General features: G+C 34.0%; 2 protein-coding genes across 6 annotated transcripts in view; both read right to left on the reverse strand.

Annotated features, from left to right (window-relative positions):
• The window catches only part of LOC129874630 (vacuolar protein sorting-associated protein 54, chloroplastic-like), a 31,362-nt gene extending 26,603 nt beyond the window's left edge, over window positions 1-4,759 (reverse strand). For 3 of the 5 annotated variants that reach the window (XM_055949947.1, XM_055949946.1, XM_055949948.1), the window contains exon 1: window positions 3,705-4,758. In XM_055949947.1, coding sequence (XP_055805922.1) covers window positions 3,705-4,496 — 792 coding nt within the window. In that variant the 5' untranslated portion in view covers window positions 4,497-4,758. Of the gene's footprint in view, window positions 1-3,704 lie in introns of all 5 variants that reach the window. The other 2 variants (XM_055949949.1, XM_055949950.1) reach the window with 1 other exon arrangement.
• Window positions 4,760-9,369: 4,610 nt separating this feature from the next.
• LOC129873951 (alpha-glucosidase-like) lies at window positions 9,370-13,948 on the reverse strand. Its single transcript, XM_055949152.1, has 5 exons — window positions 13,642-13,948; window positions 12,325-13,028; window positions 11,410-11,640; window positions 10,645-11,291; window positions 9,370-10,318 (listed from the first exon to the last, which is right to left on the reverse strand). The coding sequence occupies exons 1-5, from the start codon at window positions 13,932-13,934 to the stop codon at window positions 9,440-9,442; spliced, it is 2,754 nt and encodes a 917-aa protein (XP_055805127.1). The 5' UTR covers window positions 13,935-13,948; the 3' UTR covers window positions 9,370-9,439.
• Between the last annotated feature and the right edge of the window lie 12,996 nt (window positions 13,949-26,944).

The following is a 26,944-nucleotide window of genomic DNA, read 5'->3' on the forward strand; positions in this document are numbered from 1 at the left end:
TCAAGTACAAAATATGTGGATCGTCACGAAATCAAGATATGAGTAGATCTCAAACAAGAAATTCATAGTAAAACTAGTTGGAACATGCTCGTACGCCGAATTACTAGATTTGATGGCTGGAAGTGGCCACAATCTGAGAAGTAAAATTATATGGATAGGGTTGGAATGATGGCACGACCCTACTGAAAAAGAGAATTATATAAGTAGGGTCAGAATGATGACACGACCTACACAAATCAGATTTGAGGAGCCACCGAAAAGACGCATGGAACTACGCAAATCAAATCTAAGGAGTCACTGAAAAGACACAGCGCTATGCAGCTCAGATATGAGAAAGTAGTTCCGGAATGATGCACGATGCTACACAAATCAAATATGAGAAAGTAGTCATCGGAATGATGCACAGTGCTACACAAACATTGACCGATACGAGGTTGACACAAAACAATCTAGAAAGTCCCTGAAAATTGACATACGGTGACCTCTCGAATTAAGTTTTCTTCCCCTGAATATGGGGTTCATGCATATATTGTGGCCCTACTTTTGTTAACATAGCCAATGGCCGGACGGGCGGCATATATGGGTTATAGCCGCCCGCCGGCAGCGGAAGCTTTTTTTGATTTTCAACCAAGGCTCTGATACTATGTGAATTGTGTATCTACATTGACACGCTATTTATAGACACTATATTAGACTCCTTTTCCAACTAGGACACTAAATTACAATCATTTTCCAAGTAGGATTCTATATACTATTCATATTCTTATTCTTATTCTAAGTAGGATTGTTTGTATATATTATTCTTATTCCTATTCCTATTCTAACAAATACAAAAGGCTGAGGCAATTCATCTTGCATTTCTTTCCTTCCTTATTGTCCACCAAAATGCATGCTGGGATATTCTTCCACCAGTCTTCCTTTGCCCATCTCCTTCCAACTCATTTCCAGTTTAGAATTTCAAAGGTAGTCTTGGGCGTTACCCAACTCACAACTAGTATACACAAGAACATAGTCCACAAATTTACAATTGTTTTGCAGTACAACAACAAATGGCCATTGATCTTTGCTTCTTGACCACATAGAGGACACCTTGAGCAAAAGGTGTAAACCTCTTCTTTGTGACACTTCATGAGTTGAACGAGCTCTTCTAATCACCAACCATGCAAAACAAGAGATTTTTTGAGGAATTTTGACCTTTCAAATTAACTTCCAAGGCCAAATCACTATCAACGATTGGTTATTATTCATTCTCTAGTAGCAAGACTTTACTATGAAGACTCCCTTGCTATGCAGATTCCAAATTGGTTTGTCTGGACCAATGAAAGTGCCTGAGAAAATGTTCAGTACCGAAGCATACTTGCTACTCTATCAACTTCCCAATTATTTAGAGCCCTTTTGAAGATTAGGTCCCATCCTTGAGGGCTTCACATCTGAGAGACGGTGGCATTTTTTAGTAGGCTTAGGTCTGAGAAAAAAGCTTTAAGACTGTCTTCTCCTATCCAGTGCTCATCCAAAAATTTGTTTTCATACCATCTCCCACTTTGATGGACATGTTGGTATTGAAGTTGGAGTTTTCCACACACTACAACCAAAAGTTCCCAAAACTTCCTCAGTGGTCCAGTGATTCAATAGCCCATATTTATGTGTAATGAATCTTCTCCATAAAGCCATATAAACCGTATCTTCATTGCAAAATCTCCATATCACTTCTGAAGTAGACTAGCACTGAGTAGACTAAGGTTCTTTATGCCCAAACCTCCTTAATTGTTGCTAAGCGTTAAGACATCCCACTTCACCAGATTGTATCCTCTCTTCTCCTTGCTTCCTTCCAGATGAAAGCCCTCCTCAGTTGATTGATCTTCCTTTCAATGCTCTGGGTATAAGGAACAAGCTGATTATATATGTAGGGAGGGCGTTCGTCACTAATTTATAAGTGTCAGTTTACCTCCCAGATAGGTATTGACGCTTCCATCTTGCTAGCTTCTTATCACATCTCTCCAACACTTCACTCCAAATTTCTAGCTCCTTGTTTTTTGCTCCCAATGGTATTCCAAGGTAGTTTGTAGGTACGTAAGCTACTTGGCAGCCTAGGTTCTCAGCTAAGATTTGCATATCATCAACTTGATTGACTGGGTAGAGGAAACTCTGTGTCAGTTAAAATGTAATCCAGAGATGCCTTCAAATATGGTTAGGATTGTCCTTTAATATCTGATTTGTACCACCTCTGCATCATAAAAAACTAGAGAATCATAGAAGGGGTGTGTAAATTCCATATCATTGCCCCTAATTGTCTGGGCACAAAAACATTTCATCCACCCATATGCATTTGCTTTCCGGATCACGTCATTAAGGCCCTCCATGGCTAATATAAATAGAAAGGGTGACATAGGCTCACCGTATCTCGGTACTTACATTAATGATCACATTGGATATGCAAAAAAAACATGTCTCTTAGTATTTCAAGTAAGAAGGCCCTGTGGACATGGCCATGGCCTTCACAATGTCAAGTTTACAAAGAATTCTTGGTGTTTTCTGCTTCACCCTAGAGTCCACCAATTCATTAGCCAATAAAGTTGCATCCATGATTTGCCTGCATTGCAAGAAAGTCATCTGGTGCTCATCCACCAGTTTTCCCATAACAGTCTTAAGCCTTTCAGCAAAAAGTTTGGAGATGATTTTGTACACTCCTCCTATCAAACTTATCGGTCTAAAGTCTTTTCACTCCTCTGCTCCATACTTCTTTGAGATTAATGCTATAAAGGTATCATTTAGGGACTTCTCAAAAAATTCATTATGATGAGCACCTTTAACTTTAGCTTCTCACAAACCAAAGAATACATTTTTAAGATCCTTTTACTTTATGTATGTTTTTCCATCTATGAATTGCCTTTGCTCTAGCCTTCCAATTGTTATTGAATGATCAAACATTTCTTTATAATCATAGAAGGGATGAGCACCCATTTGATGCTTATCAGTGTATCATTCTACCTCACTACTCAAATGAATTGTATTGAATGAGTTACGAAATAGGGTACAAAGTAGGCAATATTCCTTTTGGTCTTAAAATAAGAAAGCAAAGGTTCTGTATAGTCTTATACGCAATTTCCTTTTGAGAATTATAGTCTTATATGCATTTGTGGACAGGATATCAAAACGAACTAAATGTGTCTGCTAAATACTCTAATAGGTCATGGGTCATGGGTCATGGGTCAAAGGTATGAGATTGTATGTAAAAGACCAAGTTCACCATCATAAGAATTCAAATTGCCAGAAGAATAGTTAACTTTTCTACCAGGCGGTTGCTGAAAAAATAAGACCTCATAACTTGCTTGCTGTAATTCCACAATGTCATCTCAGCTATATTTGTAAAAAAAAATGTGAATCCTATAATACCTTTACTTTCCTACAGGGATCCAATAGTATTTTCGACAACAAAGCAAAAACAACAATGCTCTTCAATACCTATTTCTATCAGCCTTGTACAAACAGCTACTTTTATGACAAAGCATGAGTTGCAACAGCTTCACTCTATATCAGTAGATAAAACCTTCTGCTGTAATTGGGTCTATTCACATTCCTTACTTAATTCATAGAAATCCCAACAAATGTTCCCAAGTTCTTATATCATTTTGTTCACAGAATTTAGACAAGCAACCAACATAAGATATACATAATGGCAAAATATTAAAGAAATCAGTACATACCAACTTGAGAGTTGATAGAGCTTGATTAACATAAAGTATAAGGTTCAACTTGTCCTGGTGGGCAATCAATTCACTCCTCTGAACATTCAACTCCTGTACCTTTCTAGCAGACCCCACCAAATCATCATCCAAGAGCCTTATAGTCTCCTTCAATTCCCTTATCCTATCACACCCCTCAACAATCTTCGAATTTAAATCCTCTAACTGACCTTGTGCCTCGAAAAAGGAATTTGATCGCAAGGAAATCTCTCTAACCAAGTGCAATTCCACTACATCCAAATACTGTGATAGCTTCTCCTGCGTAACCAAATTTTCCGCAGTGGTCCTAAAAGGGCAAGCAGCTTTAAAAGTAGCACCATCCTCTAACTCAAAATCCTCTTTAAAGTATAGCGCGGGGACTTCCTTCAAGCAAGCAACGAGGGCATTTTGGTCATCTTGATCTTCCAGTGACTCAAACCTCGCGTGCTGTTGAATGTCGTGGAAACGAGCATATGGGTCGGATATGGAAGAGAGATAGGATTGGAAATCGAGGACCCGGGTATCGGATCCGGGTTTGGGTAGAGTTGATAAAGGTAGGAAGTCGGGTGTCGGGATAGATGATGAAGTGGACCACCACCAGAACCCATCGGATTTTCCGGCATGTGGGTTGTTGAGAATGGAGGCTAAGCTCTGGCTATGGGGGCTGCTGCTGCTGCTAGCATCGGAAATTGATTTGGTCAAGAATGGAGTATTGTTGATAGTAGAAGGACTACTTTCGAACCTTCCCGAAGAACGGGACGACTGAGAATCCATTTTTTGTTGCTCTCAAGAAGATCTTAGGACCATATATGTATGTAACTATAGTGTAAAAGTGTGTGTGATCTCAAATGGAACTCAATGAGATAGAGAGAATTAGGGTATTTGTGTTGAAACTTTGAGACCAAGGTGGATCTGCGCTGTCTGCAATGGAGAAAAGGAAAGTGCCACCAAAAGGAAACAGCAAGGAGGAAACACCTTGGGGGGAGAAGTGAGAATTACGAAAACTTATGGGGGCAAAAGGAGACGAGAAAAATGATAAAGGTCGTCCCCTTAGGGGATTGTCTGCTTAGCGAATAAAATTATTGTGAAATTATAATCATGCATCTAATTTATTCTAAGATTAAGATTGTGATTAAATTTATCTTATAATTAATTAAAAACATAACGTAGTCCTAGAATATTTCATTTTGTTTTATGTACCAAACGACTGACTTAATCGTTTTTTTTAACATAAATATAATGAGATTATATTTGTTTTTCATAATGAAATATCATTTTCCTTTTAAAAAGTGGCAAAATATATCATGGGCGTATATAAAATCTAATTCTAATTGAAATCGTGTGAATACATAAGTGTTTGATTGTAAGTATATGATGGTTCCAAACTTATCTGACTAATAAGAAGAAACGGGTGCTCAACTCAATTCCCTTCTTACTATTTTGAAAAGTTAAGACTGGCGGTTCGGTGATCAAGCGAAGGCTTCGCTCATTTAGTCTGTGCGCCTTTGACTCTAGCCTCTCACTTAACTCACTACTTCGTCAGTGTTATTCTGTCCTCCGGGGGACTAGACTCTACCAAGAGATTCTTTCTCTCACGTAATTTCGCCCGCCCATTTCATTTCTTCTTTCAAGCTCAAAAGACTGATAGAAAGAAAGGAGGGGGGGCAACCATTGTATATGTATATATGTGTTTTCAAACTAGAAGTTGGATGTATGTGTATGTATATATTTTCAATGTAGAAGCTGGATTTATATGTATAAATATGAAAACATCATTTGTATGTGTAGCTAACTAAATTCAATATATGTGTTTTCAAACTATATGTGCATAATGTTGACCAGTTGTATGGGAGGTCAACAATATGCAAAGAATATGTAAAAAGTGTATGTGAAGTATATATTGTATGTATGACGATATCTAGTGAAGCAGCGTAGATTTTTCAATGTATGTTGTGTGTATGACGATCAACAACATAGATTTTTGGGCGGCCAACTAAAGCGACAACGAACTCTAATGACAAGGAATGGATGATTTAGAATATGAAGGTCAAATTAATTAATGAGCCCGTTTGGATGGACTTAAAAAAAGTAACTTTTATGTATGAAGTGTTTTTAGAATTTTGAAGTGCTGAAAATTATTTTTATAAATAAACAGTTGAGTGTTTGGATAAAAGTGCTCAAATGAGGAAAATGATGTGAATTTTAGTGTTAAAAGAATAAAAAGGATAGTTTGGAAATTTAGTTAAAATATAAGGGATATAAAAGTAATTTCCATGGTCAAAGAAAATGACTTTAAGCACTTAGAAAAAAAAGTTAGGAATTCTAACTTTTCATTTTTGACTGACTTTAAGAACTTTATGGCTTAAAGTTAGCATTAGGCAAACACGTCCAAAAGCTAAAAATGAATTTTAAATTGGTTTTGACCAACTTAAAGCTCATCCAAACGGGCTCAATGTTTAATGTGAACTTGGATATAAAATCTTCATTTTTTTGAAATAAAATATACATATTTAAAAACTACATTAAAGAAATACTACTATTTATAACAATTAACAATTCAAAATCCTTATAGTGTATTTGGAAAAAAAATATGGTCAAAAAAATATTATTCAATTGTCTAAATAGTAACTAAAACAATCTCTTTTGCACAAACAAAGTAACTCATCAAAGCTTACATTATTTGATTTGCGATCAACTCATTATATTGTCATTTAGTTGATTTAGTTGTTCGGAAAAAAAAAATTGATTTAGTTGAAAAAGAATAATTTTGCGTTAACAAAAGTACAATTAATTTATTCATTAACGTTACTTGATATATCAAACTTTCACGTGCATACACCCCAAATATTTGCTAATAAAGAAAACTTAAGACATGTCGTATATTTTCAATTCCAGACACCCAAATATTACTTTGGTGTCTTAATTCTACAAAGAAAATAAATGTAAATCAAAGAAAATATATTTTGTGATAAAAGAAAGGGTTAATTATTGTTATATCCAAAAAGAAAACTATTTATCATTGGATATTCATTATTTTCATACCCCTTATTTTTAACCATCTCTAATATTTGATATCATGAAAGTATATAATATACTATGATGGTATCAAACAATTTCGCTGAAGCACTGTCTCTTCCTTTTTAATACAATCAGAGTATATTATACTCTGATGATATCAAGAAGAAACTACTTGATAAATTGTTTGATACCATCAAAGTATAATATATTCTGATGGTATCAAAGAGGAACAAGGAAATGAGTATTGGCGTAAATACATGTTTGATACCACGAGAATATATATATATACACTTTGATGGTATCAAGAAGGAAGAGACAGTGCTTCAGCGAAACTACTTGATACTATCAAAGTATATTATACTTTGATGGTATCAAAGAGAAGTAGTGATGCTGACATCATGCATAAAATTAAAAGGAAGAAAGTGGAGTAAGAGAATAAATAGTTTGAGTCATGAGTCTATTAAGGTAAATAATTTGGATTGAATCCAATTCAAATAAATAATTTCACAATTGATTTATTTTCTATAGTTTCCCTAAAAAGAAAATGGAAAGAGTAGGGTGGTCACAAAAAATGGAGAATAACACTCATTTTTCCTACTTTTATCAAGTTGTTTTTCTCATTTTTAAAATACTTATTTTCTAAACTTTTGACTAATCAACCATGAGAAAATTAGCCTCACATATTGAACGCATCCTTAGTTAAATTAAGCTTCCTGGCGTTATAGTTTAGTGTCATAGGCGCAAATGGAACGTACACCTTGTACACAACAAGTACACCTTGTAGATGCAGAAGCAGAGCTATCGAGGGGGAACAATCAAAATTCCACTTATATTTGATTGGTCGAATATTTTAATTTTTTTTTATAGAAAAGCAATTTTCTTAAAAATGAAAAATAGGATTTCTCTAATGAAAATAGAAAAAACAAATTTCACCGAGTAACACTTCACACAACCCTCGTCCCCACCACCCCAGCTCCACCTTCTTCGATAGTATTTGATTAAATTATCTAAAAGTGCCTTCAAAATAATATTTTTTGCTTGTTTGTTGAACACAAAAAATAAATAAAAAACCTACATATTTTTTTAGAAAAAACATTTTCCTTCCTACCGGGCACACCCAGTAGCTTGAATCTTGATATGATAAAGGCATATAAAGCTACAAAAGCTCAACAAAAAAAAAGAAGAAGATTAAAGTACTCAAAAAAAAGAAGAAGATTAAAGTAAGTAACGTTAATAATTAACGAGGCAATGTTTCTTAATGGCTTTTTATGTTTAGTATCTATGTACTGGATAAGGTGAATCAAACACCCTCTTCCTTTAGCAAATGAAAAACCTATAGTTCTCTTTTAATTTTTATCACAGAATTAGGTTTTATACATTGATGGCAGCGGCGGAACCACATGGTGGCTAAGGATTCATATGAACCTCCTTCGGTGAAAAATTATATTATTTATACATGATTAAAATAACTTTTTATGTATAAATAATAGATGTCGAACCTCTTTCGGCCAGTTCGTATGTCTACCTTTTGAGATTTTAAACCCCCCTATCGAAAATTCTAGCTCCTCCACTAATTGATGGTACAAAAGTATTTATACAATTAAGTGATGTCTATTTCGACTCTTCATCAGAGAAAAACGATCAAACAATTTCCAATCATGGCCCTTGCGGATCATATCATCCATATAATATTCAAAAAGAAACAAAGACGTGCAAATATTAATATGGGAGAAGGCATAAATCCCCTTCTGAAGTTGTATCGAAAAATCAGTTACACACTTAAACTATCATGGCGACCCATTACACATCTAAACTACATAAAAGTGAATTTATTACCCCCTACAACTGAGTGGCGAAAAAAAAAGAACAGTGCGTCACAAACCCAATAAGTAAAAAAAAAATCAAAAAATAAAATCACCCCACCCCACATCCCTTCTTCTTCACACCAACTCTCCTCTTTTTCTTCACACCCACCTACCCTCTTCTTCTTTACACCCACCTCCATTTACTTTCATTTTGAATCTTGATTTTTTTTCTTCTTCTTCTTCACACCCACCTCCATTTACGGGACATTTTGAATCTTGATTTTTTTTCTTTCAAAACTCATTAAGAAGAAGAAGAAGAATTCTTCTCTCCATTTTGGTGGAGAAGACGATTGGGGTTTGGAAGGGGAAGGTCGGATGGGTGGTTAATAATTAATTAGGAGTTAATTAGCATAAAATATAGTTAATAAAAGAAAATTTAATCAATAAAGAAAAGAAAAGAAAAAAATATTAAAAATCGGTTGAGTGGTTAATAATTAATTTGGAGTTAATTAGTATAAAATATAGTTAATAAAAAAAAGTTAATTAATAAAAAAAAGAAAAGAAAAAAACATAAAAAATTATAATTTCTGACGTAGCGCTGACATGGCGTCACGTAGCAGTGAGTGTAATACACCACACACTATGAGAGTGGTTATACATTTCAGGGAGGTAATAAATTCACCTTTAGGTAGTTTAGGTGTGTAATAGGTCGTCATGATAGTTTAAGTGTGTAACTGACTTTTCGTTACAACTTCATAGGAGAATTTATGCCTTTTCCCTATTAATATTAATAATAAACATTAATTGGTAAGTTGGTAAAAATAGTAATAAGTTAACTGCATTGATAATATAAGAATTTTTTATACCATCAGCTTATACAACTTAAATCATTTGTTAAGTACTAACGTATAGCTCTAATTTGAACTCCTTCCCTATCAGTATTGACATCCCTGAGATTTCCATAGTAACAAACTCTCCACTCTGTTCAATAGTTTCCTTCATTGTTGTGTTCCCTTGCTGGTGTGATCCAACAAGCTCATAGCCCTTCAATCCTCTCACATTTTTCAATCCCAATAATGTCACCTTTTCAAGGACCAATCCTTGATCCAGAGCGTATCGTCCATTCACAACCTCTGAATTAACCACAATTTTATTGCCAATGATTTTGCTCTTAAACCTGACTAACGTCCACCTCCCTCCTGCTCTTCCCATTTGCACCTCATCGTCGTCGTCCACAAATAGTTCTCCTGTGCTGTTTTCGCTGCTGCTCAGCACGACAAGGAGCTTGAATGCAGTCCTCTGAGCAGCTTGTGTTGTCATTGCTTCCCCTTGCATGGCCAATATGTTCCCTTCATGAACGTGTACATTTATATGATCTGGTGGTGCGTCAAGTGTCATATATGTTCCTTGATTCAAACTCACGAAGTGAGAGTTATTGAAGAGGTCAAACCAGTTTCCAGCAGGGAAATATGCATCAACTAAGGTTGCTCCTTGCACAAGTACAGGTGAGATCATGACACCTTTACCGAGAAGGAACTGTGTGCTGATATCAAATGTGTTGGCGTCTCGAGGGAAAGAGAAGAAGAGGGGCCTTGCAATGGGAGTCCCTTTTGTATGGGCCTCATACATAAGCATGTAAAAGTATGGAAGTAATTGATATCGGAGCCCAAGGACTTTCTTGGCTGCTGCAGCAACTGAATCCCAACTATAGAGCTCTTGGGGGGTAGTGTCCTTCTCAGAGTGGTCTCTTGCAAATGGATAGAATGCTCCAAGCTGCGTAAAGCCAATCTCTCTCAATTACTACGAAGTCGAGGCGAAAAGAGCTCCTAATAGTATGATAATATTCTGCGTCTACGGCATCAAATTAGCCATTTAGTCAAACTGAGAGATAAGACACATGCTTTAACTTTTCTTAAACACAATTTTAAAGCATACTATTTAAGACAAACAACTTTGGTTCATTAAACTTTATCATGTAACAGTGTTTTTTGGAAGACCACATATATCATGCCTATTAACATTGGAGTAAAGTAATAGCTTTAGGGGGAGAGAGAGAAGTGGAGGCGGCATTATTGACAAACCTCCAAGCATGAATTTACCTGAATCCAGCGTCGGCAAAGCTCTTCTGTAGTGTTACTTGAAAAACCACATATATCAGCTCCAACCATTGGAATTCCAAACAATCCAAAGTTCAAGATAGTAGGAATGGAGTATGCCAAATCCTTCCAGGTAGCAGCATTGTCTCCAGTCCAATGTGATGTGTATCTGCCAGAGCCAAGAAAAGTTGATCTTGCAAGAATGAATGGCCTTTTACCCGTGACATTAACCAAAGCATTGTAAGTGGCTCTGGATTCAAGTAATCCATAAAGGTTATGGACATTATACTCCATTGTATTACCAAAATGTGTAGAAGTGGCTGGAACTGTTCTATAATTGATGGGCGAGTGATCGCCAGAGTTGTTTATCTTGTAGGGAGGGTCATCAAAGGTAGCTGATGGTGTAGGAGGGGAAGTATTGAAGTTTGACAATTCATTCATGTCAAGCCAGAGGCCATCAAAAGGTACGAGATCCTGGAACTTCTCAATTTCTTTTCTCCAAAATATTTCAGTAGCTGGATTTAGAAAATCAGGATAATAAACATTCCCTGGCCAAACAACCCCTTGATAGGTCATATTATCGCGTTTGATGAAGACATCTGCTTCCAGACCTCTCCTATAGGTGTCATATGTGTTGTTGATACTAATTCCTGCAGTAAAACGAAAGAAAAACAAAATAACACTTCTAACATGATGATGAGTTGTACTCTTATCTAATTTATTAGGTAAATGGAAAATTGTTAAGACTTGCTGACAGAGAGAAGTTACCTGGATCTACAATTAGTACATATTTTTGATCATTCTGGTGAAGCTTCCTGAGAAAAGATTTCACCCCTTCCAATGGGAAGTTAACTGGATCGAGTGTGAAGTCCTTAAAACCATCCATGTAATCAATATCAGTCCACATAACCTCCAGAGGTACCCTAAACTTTGCATAACTATCCACTACCAGTTCAACATCATCAATGTTCTTGTAGCCCCACCGGCATTGGTGAAAACCTATATCATATCAATACCATTACTCTGAAATGTGAGAGTGTTTTCATGCTGTTTCCTAAAGAACGTAGTTAGAAGCTGAGAATCGAACAGAACATTTTCAACTTTGATCTATACAGTGATCAGTATAGGAATGACAGGGGTGGAGGAATTTAGAATTCCTAAATTTCTTCTTCACACCCTTTTCACATGCGAAGTTCAGCACAATGATCAAAGCAACGCCGTCTTTGAGAATGAGGCAACTTATAGTAAACAATATGCCTTTAACTAAATGTATAATTTTACTTCATATTTCCCTTTCACAAGCAAATGATCCTACAAAAATACTAGATGATTTCTTTCGATATGCCCAAGTTTGGGTGGAAAAAGTTATCCGGTACCTACATTGGTGTGAGGTAGCAGATAATCTGTGAAATTAATCGAGGTGTATACAAACTGATCCGGATACCACAGTTATCAAAAAAAAGAAAATGATCCTCCATTGTCCTCACTAAGAACTAGTGGCAGGTTATCTAGGCTGAGCAATGCAACCGACATAAGATATGCTCGTAGATCATAGTTTAAGCTCTATTCAATGCCTTCCTACACATGTATGTCTTAGGTTCCTCTTAATTAATTGTGGAATTAATCGAGGTATGCAAAACGAAAAACAGGAACAGAAAAAGAAAAAAAAAAAGAAGTCGTTACCAAAAGACCAATATGGCATAGCAGCAGGACGACCAATAATCTGAGTATACTGATCCACCACCATTTCCGGCGAAGGTCCGGCAAAGAAATACAAATCAATTAACCCTCCAATCACCTTGTAACTAATCCTATCACCCGTATACACAATATCCATGCCATTGCTACTCAGAAGCAAAACCCCATGACTAACTCCGGCGGCCGTTTCCTTCGCCGGAGCCGACGACCGGACATCCATGTAAAAAGGATGGGATCCATAGAGATTAAGATCCGCGTTGGAACTCCCAATGTCGGCATTCCATAGAGTCAAAGTCTGGTTGTGTGCTAGCTTAAAAGAGCTTTTCGTGTGCTCTCCGAGGCCATAAAGGTTGGCTCTGGTGGGTGGTAGTGAAGAGGATATCTGTATGTATTGATCTTTGAATATGAGGAATGTGTCGGGGTTTTGGTGCTCCGGTGATGTGTCGAAAAGGGTATCGACGGTGGAGCGCCGGCGGACGGTGAAGCTGAATGGGGTGGTGTTGTGAAGGGTGAACTCTAGGTCTGAGTTTGTGTTAGAGAGGGTGGTTGAGGAGTGGTTTTCTGATGAGGAGTGGGAAGTTGACGGCGGCGACGGCGGTGGTGGACGGTGGAGAATTTCTTCCGGCACTTCCCATCGTTGGTGGTTAGCGTCAGTTATTCGTATACGGAGACGGTCGTTTGTTTCCAAACTGTAACGAGGGAGAAAGAAAACAAATTAAGCAAATTTTTTCATAAGGTTAATTTATTTAAACTAAGCAAAATTATTGTTTAGATATGGATATCAATAAACTTCGGAGAAACTTAAGGATACATATAATAACTATTAGAACTGGACTTATAGTAGAAATAAAATATTATTAGTTGCATTTCCCAACTTAAAAGATTAAATAAATTGCGTTATGTATTCATTGTATTATTTATCTATTTAATTTTTTTTGTTGTTTGAATTTCAACTTTCAACTATCATTTTTTTTATTAAAGCACATCTCAAAACTAAATGGGTCTGTCTATATGTGCCTGATATTAATTGGGACAAATATTTGATAAAAAATAGTAATGATTTAAATAACTAAAGAAAATAATGGATAATTATGATATGAAATTCGAGAAAAATTAATAATTTAAAATATTTTTAAACTATTTAAAATGTTGATGAAATGTCAAAGCAATCTGTCTAGTGACGGAATTCACAATAACAGAGACTTTGCCTTCTAATTTTTTACTACTACTACTACAGTGTAACATCCTGATTACGTGATAATTTCAATTTGAAATAAAAATAAAAAGTACAGAAAAAATAACCTGGCAATGAGGATAAGGTTGTGAATATCAGTCCCAAAAACAGAAGAGTTGTTGATGAGCTGAAGATTAGCAAAAAGTGAATTTCCAGTGGAATAATCTATAGCCACAGATTTGACTGAGTAACCATAGCCAATTACTTGCTGCTGCTGAGCTTCTTTCTCTTTAATGGTTATGGCAGAATAGGATGGAAAAATTGATAAGTGGATCAACAGGAAGACTAAAAAGGTGTTTCTGTGTAAGGATGGAAATTGTGTTCCTTTCATTTTTCTCGATCTATGAAAAACGATGGCCATTAGGAATTGAAGTGGTCATTAGGAATTGAAGTGGTCATTTTATGTTTGGTTTTTGTGACAAATGTCACTTTTTCCTTTTGTTTGCCTTTTTTTCCGAGTAGGGCCCATTTAGAGAAGTGCTCCCTACGAAATTTTTTTTATATTCAGGATTTGAACATAAGACGTACATTTCTTGATATTTTTTTGTTTGTCTTCACTCCCACATGATTTTTATGCCTTCCGCTTTTATTAGTACTAGTTTAGAATATGTGCGTTGCACATGTGTATTACGTTAATAAATAATAAAAAGAATAAATTATTGTGTGTATGTTATATCATTAAATATAATTTTTTTTAAAAAATAATGTATAACTTATAATTGAACCCTTTGTTAATAGTTATATTTTTAAAAAAACGTGTAAAGTAGTAGCCGATCCATGGGATCCAATATCTTGAGTATTTCCTCTCATTTACTACTTTAGAGGCCTCTATATAAGATAGTCTAAAGTGAACTTTAAATCTGATAAGTACATATTTCAATTTAATATTGAATGACATACAAACAGGGCCGGACCCATTTGTAGTTGAGGGGTTCATCCGAACCCTCTTCATTAAAAAATTACACTATATATATAAGATAAAAATTTTAATTTATTTGTATATATTTAACATTGAACCTCCTAAGCATAAGCCAAAGGACTAACTTAGTGGCAAATGAGGTTCAATATTTCGTCTTAGTTTGTCTCAGCTCGCAGGTTCGAATCCGAATAAGTACTTTTTTTTTCTAATTAGCGTGTTTAATTTTTTTTGAACCCCTTCATAAAATTCCTGGGTCCGCCACTGCATACAAGTCCGGTGATCATATTTGTCCCTCCATGAATTGCAAGAATATGTTATATCAAACCATTCGTTTTCTCTTTAGTTCATTTAAATCAAACAGAGAACATAAAATCAACAGACTGCTAACAGAATAAAATTGTATATTAGATTCAATTGTTCATAATTTATTGGAAAAGCATAATAAATAAATATTTCTAATATGCTTATTAATTTATTAATATTCTATCTATCAACATACTTGTAATATTTTAATTTGTTAAACATTTCGAATTTTGAAGTTTAAAAATTTTAATTTTAAAAATGAATTTAAAGGTATAATTATTAAAATTTTAAATATATTGTAAGTCACAATAACTAACAATTTAAAATATTTATAAGAAAATCGAGGTGAAGAAAACAAATCAACAATTCACAAACATAAGCTAAGTTATATGTTTCTTATGTCAAAAACATAGAATCGGTAGAGATTAAAAAAATGATTGACGAACTTTCTATAAAGTAATTTGTATTGAAAAATAAGAATCAAAACCAACGCGAGATATTAAAAAACAACCATTCTAGTTGCTTGGACAAAGAATATTTAAGAAAACACAACTAAAAATTATATAAATAATAAAAAGAGAACCTGAATCTTTATTCTGGATCATCTGACTGTCAAAATAAAACAACACCCAAAAGAGAGTTTGATTTTGTTTTTATAAAATATATGAAGAATGTTCGAAAGATGGAGAAAAAAAACACCCTTTTGTACTAGGACTCTATAACCCAAAAAAAAAAGAGTCGTATGGAGTTGAGGATAATTTTAACTTTCTCAAAATAAGGCATTTTTTTTTAGTTTGGGACTTTATGACACTGTTTAATTTGACAAAAATAACATTAATTTTTATTTTCCAAAAGCAATACAATTTCATAAGATACCTGGAACGACTTTTGCTCTACCATAATTATTAATTTTCTTAATAATTCTTACCATATATTTTATTTAATTGTTATCATATATTTTAGGACTCTTTAATTTATAAAATTTATCATATATTTTAGGATTCACTGCTTTAAAATATATAAATATAATTAAATAATAATTGGAAAAAAGTGTGAAAAGACGATTTTGTCTAAAGAAAATAATTTTAACGAAAGGCAAAAAGTTCAACCAGCATTATTAAGGATCTTCATATTTTTAATAATAAATTGTGGTTTCTAGTGCTTTTGTATATGTGAATTTTACTATTTAAAATTATAGTGAGGACATTCGTATTTCCACTATTAATTTTCTTTCGAACAAAAGCAATTGATGAACAAGGCTAAAGATCTTTGAAATTCAGAAGTGTCTTGCATTGTTTTGGTGCATTTATGCAACAAACAGACTTGTGCGATCTCGAAAGTATCGCAAGGAAAATAAAAAACATTCTTTCTTGCTAGTGATGATGAAATTCTTCATATTTTTTTCTTAAATTTATGTATTTATTTCAAAAATAGTTACTGAACTTTATTCACTATAATAGTAAAATCAATTTGACTTGAACTAACATGAAGCAAATGGTGTCACAAAAATTAAAGAAAATAAATCATGTCATAAGGTTGTCCCTATAGCTTGTAACTATAAAGATAAAAGCATCACAATTTTCCATCAATAACTGTCCAAATTAAAAAGGAAGTCACACTAATAACATTTGAGGCCACCACAAACTAACAAAGTACCATCTCTATCAAGTCCCAAGGGTTTTGGTTCACTGGTAAGAGCTCCTAGTATATAAGTGGAGAAAGGTAGAGAGGTAGATTAGTCATCCGTCGAGTTTGAAACTTGCGTCAGCTGGCTTTTGGAAATTTCTTAATTTTTTTTAAAAGGAAAATACTATCAGAATCAAGGCCTTGATAATTTTGAAGGCAGATTATTCTCATGTTCTGCCACTTCATTTGTGTTCCTTAAAAGTTGGAGAAATAATTAGATATATACTTAATATATTAAAGGGGAAAGGTTCTGATATATCCTCAACTTTGCCATTTAAAGCTGATATACCCCCGTTATGAAAGTGACTCATATATATCTCTAATGTTACACAAAGTGACTCATATATATATCCCTAAAGTTACACAAACTTTGCACTTTGTTTTTGGTTAAAAAGATATTACTAGTTATATAATTACAAAGACAACAACAAGCATATATGAGTATGGGGATATATTTTCCATTTGTATAGTCACTCAAGCAGATTCAGTTTATCAAGAAAAAATTGAACTTTACCTACTATAAAAATACAATTACAAAACTATCTACTATAACAAAATTATATTTTCATCATATAAAAGTAACAAAAAAAGCAATTTTTTTTCCTATATGTGTAGTTGAAACTGATTACTGGTTTTCAGTAACTGTTGCATTCTTTTTGCGTTAAGAGTATACAATGAGAAAAGAAAAAAAGTTGGATTCTTGACTTGGAAGTCAAGGTCTATACACCAACCAACACGGTTATTCTATAACCAGTCAATTTCATTTTGGAATTTTGATTTGAAATGTCTTTTCTCAAAGTCTGTACACCAAATATTACTTTTATTCTGGTTAATCAAACTTTTTGAATTTTCAACTTGAAAGGTTTTTGCCCCATTCTATACACCAACTAAGAAAAATCTAAATTCATGATGAAATAACATTTCTTACTTGACTACCATTAGATTACATAGCCTTCACATATGGTGTTACATACTAAGATGGTTATTTTTGATCCACTAATCTCTGAAAACGTGTGTTACACGTTTATCCCCTAATCATATTTTTCTACAATTAAAAATTATTGATTTTACCATTTAAATTTTGTTAATTAAAATAACTATGGCAATGAAATGGTGTATTTTCAATCTAGTAAAAAGTATGTAAAGCTAAGCAAAGATAATATAATCTCTAATGATATGAATATATTGATGAATTTCTACTCTAAAATTAATAAATGCATGTAAGTACTCTTAACAAAATTACCAGACTTGAAGAAATATATATTTCAATATGACCTCAAATATAGCACAATTAGTACTACACATTTATCTTCACCCCAAGCGTACATCCCGCAACATAATATTTGGCATTGATCTCGAAAACAGTGCTGCCATTCTTGAGATACCTCATGCTCAGTGGTTTTTTTTATTTATTATTATTTATAGAAAAATATGTTAAAGCATTTTCACCAAAATAAAAAAGAGAAAAACAAAAATATTACTCCACATTGCCTAAATCCAACTTTTACCGCCCATAAAATTAGACACACAGTGAATATGGGGTTGAAATATATATATATATATATATGAGGAATTAGAGATGTGAAAAGACTTGTAACTGATTTAGAATATAAAATTATTTAATAAAAAAATCATATCTTTTGGGATATTCAATATAGCACATAAATGCGGTCATAATGAATATTAATTCTATGATAATGTGGTACTTGGTATTCCAAAAAAGAATTATGATGAAAAACCCATCTAGATACTCCAAAATGATTAATACTGCAATGAAGGAAGACAGGGGCTGCTTTAATATTTCTTAAATAGAGTATTTTTGGCCTTTTAAATTAATTGTCTTAGATATGAAAAACAAAAGAGGTAATATTAGAAAAAAGGGAAAAAGAAAATATGTAACTATTTAATAATTAATTAATTAGATATATAATATTTTGATTTAGTGTACGGTAAAATGGTAATCCAACTTTGAAGGTCGGAGCTTCCCACTTTTAATAATACTAGTTTAGAATGAACAATATTTGTATATAAAAAGAATAAATTATGGGGTATATGTTATATCATTAAATATAATTTTTTTTAAAATAATGTAAAACTTATAATTAAACCCTTTGTTAGAAGTTATATTTTTAAGAAAACATGTAAAGCAGTAGCCGATCCCTGGGATCCAATGTCTTGAGTATTTCCTTTCATTTACTACTTTAGAGACCTCTATATAAGATAGTCTAACGTGAACTTAAAATCTGATAAGTACATATTTCAATTTAATATTGGATGACATACAAGTCTGTTGATCATATTGCCTTTGTATTTGCCTTTGAAATATAGTGCATTCATTAAAATGATATTTGTCCCTCAATGAATTGCAAAAATATGTTGTATCAAACCATTCGTTTTCTCTTCAGCTCATTTAAATCAAACAGAAAACATAAAATCAACAAATTACTAAACAGAATAAAGTTGTATATTAGATTCAATTGTTCATAATTTATTGGAAAAGCATAATAAATAAATATTTCTAATATGCTTACTAATTTGTTAATATTCTATCTATCAACATACTTGTAATATTTTAATTTGTTAAACATTTCGAATTTTGAAGTTCAAAAAATTTAATTTTAAAAGTGAATTTAAAGGTATAATTATTAAAATTTTAAACATGTTGTAAATCAGAGTAACTAACAATATGAAATATTTATAAGAAAATCGAGGTCAAGAAAACAAATCAATAATTCACAAACATAAGCTAAGTTATATGTTTCTTGTGTCAAAAAAATAGAATCGGTAGAGATTAAAAAATGATTGATGAACTTTCTATAAAGTAATTTGTATTGAAAAATAAGAATCAAAACCAACGTGAGATATTAAAAAACAACCCTTCTAGTTGCTTGGACAAAGAATATTTAAGAAAACACAACTAAAAATTATATAAATAATAAAAAGAGAACCTGAATCTTTATTCTGGATCATCTGACTGTCAAAACAAAACAACACATAAACAAGAGCTTAATTTTGTTTTTATAAAATATATGAAGAATGTTCGAAAGATGGAGAAAAAAATACCCTTTTGTACTAGGACTCTATACCCCCCCCCTCCCAAAAAAGAGTCGTATGGAATTGAGGATAATTTTAACTTTCTCAAAATAAGGCAATTTTTTTTAGTTTGGGACTTTATGACACTGTTTAATTTGACACAAATAACATCAATTTTTGTTTTCCAAAAGCAATACAATTTCATAAGATACCTGGAACAACTTTTGCACTACCATAGTTTTTTATTTTCTTAATAATTCTTACCATATATTTTATTTAATTGTTACCATATATTTTAGGACCCTTTAATTTTTAAAATTTATCATATATTTTAGGATTCATTGCTTTAAAATATATAAATATAATTAAATAATAATTGGAAAAAAGTGTGAAAAGATGATTTTGTTTAAAGAAAATAATTTTAACAAAGTGCAAAAAGTTCAACAGCATTATTAAGGATCTTTATGCTTTTAATATAGTATAGATAACTTTTTCCAAATATTTTAAATGGTTAAATGTTGTGGCTAAGAATATATTTTTTATATAGTTTTTTAAAAAATTAAAGATTCTATGTTCGAATTCATGTCGAAAATTAGTTAGTTTGATTCTAATGCTTTTCATTAATTGCCGTTATATGAATACATCAAATAGAATGCTTACACACTTAGATCAACCACACAACTAAATACAACATTATAAAGTGAATAACGAAAGCATGAGGACTATTAGTGACACATGCAAACACAACAAAAACACTTAACTAATGTTTGTCCACAAATTTCCAAGTATTTTTTTGGAAAGTTATTTTTGGGTGAAGTGTCACCATGCGTTTGGTCATAAATTTTGAGAGAAATATATAATTTTTTTCAAAAAAATATAATTAGCATAGGAGTAGATCTCTACCAATCAAAGAAAAAGAAAAAACACACTATTTTTTTATCTATAAACACTTATATAAATCGAGAAAAATGAATTAAAACAAAAAAATTATTATGTTTTGTATTATATTTGGCTAATTTTTATTCCATTTTTGTCTTTTAAAAGTGTTATATCAACGGTATGGTACAATATGCTTGTTTCAGTTTCTATTTGTATAGTTTGATAAGTCTGATTTTCATTTGAGAAATGAGATCTCTTACCCTTTTATAATTTGAAAAAAAGAAATGTCAATTTCAGATCTCTTATATAGGGGTGGGTGTTCGATTTTTCGATCCAATTTTATCAAACTTCGATTTAATTCTTTGATTTGAAAAATGTGCATCGAATATCAAACTAATTCAGTTTGGTTTGATTTGATTTGGTGTTTTTAAAATGATATTTTTGATGTGAATGAAAAATAAAATGAGGACAAAATCAAAGGAGTGGGCATCCCCCTGAGTCCCGCTTATATTAATGCTGTGATTGAAGTACGTGAGGCCTCCAATGCTGAGTTTGAGGCCAAGCTAAAGGAGATGAACTTGGAGTGGTTACGGGACACTCTAGTGGCCCCAGAGCATAGGCGTAGGGTCTATTGGCCCTGTACAGAGTGCATCTCTTGCGTTGACTCGTCTGATGATGCCAAGAGATGGCTACACTTGGTGGCCAGGAGGATTCGCCTTTCCAGCAACCCTACCGATGTGACCTTCCCGAGGGCCCTAGTGGTGACTTGTGTTATTCGGGGGATAAGCCTGAATGTGGGGCCCAGATTGTGTTAGAGTAGAAGATGTTCTACCGCGGCACCAAGAAAGCATTCTTCCTGCCGGGCCTGATCATTTTCATGTGCAATACAGCCGGGGTACCACTGCTGGACTTCGATGAGGTGCTCCCCATGGATCCCCCTTTCCACCAGTTGCTTATCAGGAGAGCCTCCTCTAGGGTACCGAAGAAGTGGAGGACTGACGGGTCCGAGAGCAGTTGGGCAGCAGTAACAAAGGATGAGGATGAAGACGAGGATGCTCCCCTCCCACACAGTCACAGCCACCAGTTGACCCTCGCATAGAGGATGACCTAGATGCAGTTCAGAGGTGATTTGGAGGCTACTTCACCCAGACATCTGCCCTAGTTCCACCTGCTGCAACCATGGAGGTAAAGATGCTTCGTCATCAGCTGTGGTGGGAGAGGAGACAGAGCATAGAGAGAGATCGCCTTATGATGAGGATATAGAAGACCATTAAGGTCATTTTCTCTTGCGTCACTCCCGAGAGAGATTCCCACCCAGGAGCCTGGAGATTTTGGCGAGTTTAGTTTCCTGAACGAGGCCTGGGCAGGGGAGTGCCCTCTGAAGAGGTTGGATTCATATGAAGACACTCCCCCTTCCCGTTAGACTATGTTATTTGGTTGTGTTGCCCCGTTTGGGCAAGAAACAAACAATTTACCATTTTTCTTTACTATTTTTCTTATTTTTGTAGGCACTGGATGCTTTTAATTACTTTACCTCGCCGTATATATTAATACCATCCTTTTTAAGACTATTTACTCTTTGTTGGTCACTGTATTGACATTAATGATAGACAAGAGTGCTTATGAGTCCATGGCAAATACAGGGGAAAAATAGGGGACCCCTTTTCTGAGGTTTCTGTCTCGCGAGATCCCGCCCTAGCGGGATAATTCTCGCTCTAGTGGACCTGCTCTGGCGGGATTCGCCGAGACAGTAGCCTTAGAAATTTCCCCCGGGCATTTTTCCTGTCCCATATTCCCCCTTAGACTCCCAAAGCTAAATTTGACCCATTCGACTCCTTTTCCACAAGAATTTTAACATGGAATGTCCTAGAGTCGATCCCAGCACCACACATAGGAGATTATTGATCCCCATTAGACCAAAGACATCAAGATAAATAAGGCATAATTTAAAATAATTTGCATCATCAAGTTCTTATTAACTCAAACTACTGGCTCAACCCATTATACTGGATAGACACAATTCAACAACACTTTGTTTTAGCTTAGTTATAAAATATGCTAAGGATCATTCATATTCACCATTAGGCTACTACACAACAGTAGATCTTTTTCTCACCCGATTCCCAACCAAATTCCGACCGCCCCAAAATTAGAGTTTCTCCACAGTCCTTATTTGTTAACTTTCCTTACCAATTAACACAGATGGTAAGTCTATGCACCATTTACAAACCGCATTCCCTCACATGAGTTTATCATTTAACACATCAGAACTCCTCCTTTAATAGTCTTGGGTCTTACCCAAGTTCAATGCACATAATTCAATTATGATTCTTTTCTGACATCAAGTTCACAAAATCACTATCAACCATATACCACATAATTTTAGCACGCAAGCAAAGGTGTTTCACACTTTAAATTAGGAGTCACTATGCACATAATCAAATATCCATCTACATAACTCAAGCAAGTTTAAAATCTATCAATTAAGTCCACTTCATGGATAACCACTAGTTGATCATATGCATTCTCACTGCCTCTAAGGTAAGATACCAATTGGAACCTTCTTGGTTTTAATTTCTTCACTTGCATTCCTTCAGTCGTGACAACGACATTCAATTTACTTCATTGAGATACCAATTAGACTCAACCCATACCAAAAGTGATAAACTGCATGAATAAGAGAGAGGGATTGGAACTACTTTCTAAAATTCTTCATAGCTTCCTGACGATTAAATGTGGACGTTAACACACCATTCGCAGGAGTCTATTCCAAACTTTCTCTTGTACTGGGAGACAGGTAACCTAGGATATGATATCTAATTGTCATGACCCAACCCACCAGGCCATGCGGACACCTAATCTAATACCTAGATAGGAGAATCCTTAACTATTCTAAGAAGCACTGCAGAAGTTAAATCAACATTTGGAATAATTAAACCAAGGTTCTAAAGAAACTATATCAAACTTAGAATATCTCAATTATACAAAAAAAACCAAGGATACTAGTCTAAATAGGTACAAGGGATTCTAAGAGTAGTAATAAAATAAAAGACTAATGACTCAACTCCCACCATAAGGAAGAAGAATTAGAAGCTGTTGGAGAATTGCCTCGCCTTCACCTACGAGACATAACTAACTCTGCAATCAGACTATGCCAAGTGGCACAACAAGAGTAGTACTAGTACAAACAACACGCACTGATAGGTATCATCGTTCAATCTTATACCCATTGCATAATATATGAACAAAAAAATAAAAGATATCATAATAATTAAACTTTATTAATTTATCCATCCCAACCAAATAAGTACACTCCTTACTCCCACCTTAAGGTGTTCACCACTCTAAACTTCAGAGTTCCACTACTATTCTAGTTACAGCTTAAGACCTATGGGTTATGAGCCCACCGTACTACTATTCATTCACTATAGCAGTCTCCACCTAACAACCTTAACCCCTCAATGATTTTACCCAACTATCACTAGTCCTAGTTCAACTGTCTAACAACATAAGGCGTATCCATCTTACAACCACCCTTTCTAACTAACCCAGTTTAGTCAGCCACTACTACTCCCACAATTACTCGTGGGAACTACAATGATAAAGCCATCTCTGAACAAGCAACTTCCAACTCTAAGCCTATGAACATAGAATACTTCATACAACACATATATCACAACAAGCCTAATATATGCCCATTCTCTTACCACCATAAGTTTATATATACTCACATCTTTTTGTAACTACCACCTCAACTCAAGGTTTTCTTCATAGGTCCTTAGTCCATGACTCATTTACCACTAACCTTATTATTACATAAAAATACAGATATCATCAAGTCCTCTCATGAGACCATCCACACACACATACTTGGCCTTCTCAGGGGATCTAATCCAGTCATATTTGTGTTGGAACGTGACATTCGATTCAAAAATATGTCAGAACGTGACACCCAATCTAAATATGTGTCGGAATGTGACACTCGATCCATATATATGTCAAAATATGATACTCGATCCATATATATGTAGGAACATGACATCCAATTCAATTATACAAACCAGCCATAAAATACCATCAATAGATCACATTATATCAATAGAATAGGTTCATCACAAACAAGCCAACAAGTAATCATTTATATAAAAACTAACTTGTTTACCTTATCGATACACATTTAGGCATATCATAAGTAACACAATTACACCCTTAAGACAATTTCGGGATCCCAACCAACGCCCACACTACCAAACCCTTAGGGTTTATCATCAATCTCTATTTAGTTTTATATTTTTGTATACAATATTATGCCCATTATAAAATAACAGTCTATATACAATAATATCACCACCAAAAACACTTTCCTAAATCATTATAGCACTATTTTATCAGGTCACATTCGAATCAGACACCAACACAATTAAATTTCTACCCATGACCCATGAACCACAGTTTAATTGTATGATTTCTCATTAAATTTCTTTCTATATTATACAGTAGGTATAGATTTACACTCAAAAAAGCGAAGCCTAGCCTACTTGGGTGCCAAGCAATCGTGGAGAGATAGTGCTGCTGAAACCATTTATTTCCAACGTTCTACGGGTAAGACCAGATTGAATTACACTGGTTGAAGCCTTCCGAATACAGAGATTCCCTCCCCTCTTCTCCATAGGTCAAAAGTAGTATTTTTGGAGGATTTTGCAAAAACCCTTGCCTCTAACTTTCACTTGGGAGAACTGGGGAAAATAAAAAATTTGTGACTTAAGTTCTGTCCCACGACTTTCCGCTCTGACGGCGTCGCTCAGGCGGGACCATCCCGCTCTGGCGGGATGGTGGGACCCATTTGAATAAATTTCTTGCGATTTCTTTAATCATAACTAATGACGGTTTGGTCATCACAAAGACTAAATAAAGTAAAGGATATTTTTATAAACAAACAACTTATTCTTAAAATTTATGCAATGCATATTATTTTGAATACAACAAACCAAACAATCGATAAAAAATAATTTCACCTTAACTTATCCCATTATAACTAATCTTATCATAACTTGTATCTAAACCAAATAACCCCTAAGTCTATCGTATAGCCTAATAATTTCCCCATTCACGCCCAACCCTCAACAAATCAAATTTGCACGTTCTAATTTCTCTCAAGGAAGAGCGAAGGCTCTTCACCTTCAAGTCTCAGTTCAAGATTTCAAGTCAATGAATTTCTTCCCGATATATAAGATTTCAATGAGAGTATTCCTTCACTCATGCCTAGATTATTTTGCTTTCTAAGAATTCTATAAGATTATTAGAAATAAGCTAGAATTTTTATGAAGTTATGATCCTTTATCACTAATTTATGTTTTTATTATTTCATTCTGATTTTTAAAACCCTATTTTACTGAGTTGGCATGATTTCCATGGTCCCCTAAATATTTGTGGCTTTCAAGCCTAAAAATTTGCATGATATGAATTACAACCTCAATTCTGGTTAGTTTAAGATATGATTTTTGAGCTCAGTCTTGCATATGATTCATATAAATGGTCAGTCTTTATATATATGTGCATTACCATGTATTTATGCACTTTGGGAGGTATATTTAGCACCGAGAGAACACTTATTTAGAAAACTCAAGTCTCATAACTACGAGCCACCGTAGAACTTAAGTATACCGCTTTGTTAGACAACTCCATATGGCCCTGAGAAACACAGGATAGTGAATCCACATAAATAAGATATTGTTCTATATTCTGGCAAGGTATAGAACAACCATCCCAACTAGTTAACTGTTGGACATCATGAGCTCAGTGTATGTAAGTTATAAGAACTCCCATGTTTTATGTACTTTATGATATGCTCTTCACTTATTATGGTTGTTTTTAGCATGCTATATTGTGTATATGTTCATGCATGATTTCTGAAATAAATGCATCTCTATATACGCTTTTGAAAGAAGGTTCTAAATGATAATTAGACGTAAACTCTAACTGATTTCTTTTCAAGTTCTCTTAATTAATATGTTGTGATTTTTTAAAACCTTGTTCCACTGTTTTCTTTATGAATTTAGAAACCTTATTTCACTGGTTCTCCTTATGACCATACATCGATGCATACTTTTCTTTGCGCTGCATTTTTTTATGATTTAGGTTTTGGAATCCGTTCTCAGACTCATGGCTAGTGAGGTTATAATAGTTTCAGACAACTTTTGGTGAGCCCTTCTCATTTGGGGATTCCATAGGACTTCGAGCTTGTTTGGATGGACTTATTTTAAATAACTTATAAGTTGAAAACTTCTAATAAGTTAAAAAAAAAGAGTAGGTGCATGCCAACTTATTTTTTTGACTTATAATTAAGCTGTTTTCAACTTATAAGTCGCTTAAAATAAGTCCATCCAAACAAATTCAATTATTTATTGGGGCTTATTTTAAGCTCAAAATGACTTTAAGTTGGCCAGTCAAACATTTAAAAAAAACTGGAAACAACTTATAAGTCAATCAAAACGGCTCTTAATTAGTAGAATTTCTTTTATGTTGTTATTGCACTTTTGTGGTAGCTGGGA

The sequence above is a fragment of the Solanum dulcamara genome, chromosome 11 (genome assembly GCF_947179165.1).
Source record: "Solanum dulcamara chromosome 11, daSolDulc1.2, whole genome shotgun sequence".
Lineage (NCBI taxonomy): Eukaryota > Viridiplantae > Streptophyta > Magnoliopsida > Solanales > Solanaceae > Solanum > Solanum dulcamara.

Coding starts and splice junctions, on each gene's coding strand:
- LOC129873951 (XM_055949152.1), bottom strand. CDS start 13,934: ATGGCCATCGTTTTTCATAGATCGAGAAAAATGAAAGGAACACAATTT. Junction 11,292..11,409: donor TGTACTAATTGTAGATCCAG/GTAACTTCTCTC, acceptor GTTTTACTGCAG/GAATTAGTATCAACAACACA. Junction 10,319..10,644: donor TTTGCCGACGCTGGATTCAG/GTAAATTCATGC, acceptor GGCTTTACGCAG/CTTGGAGCATTCTATCCATT.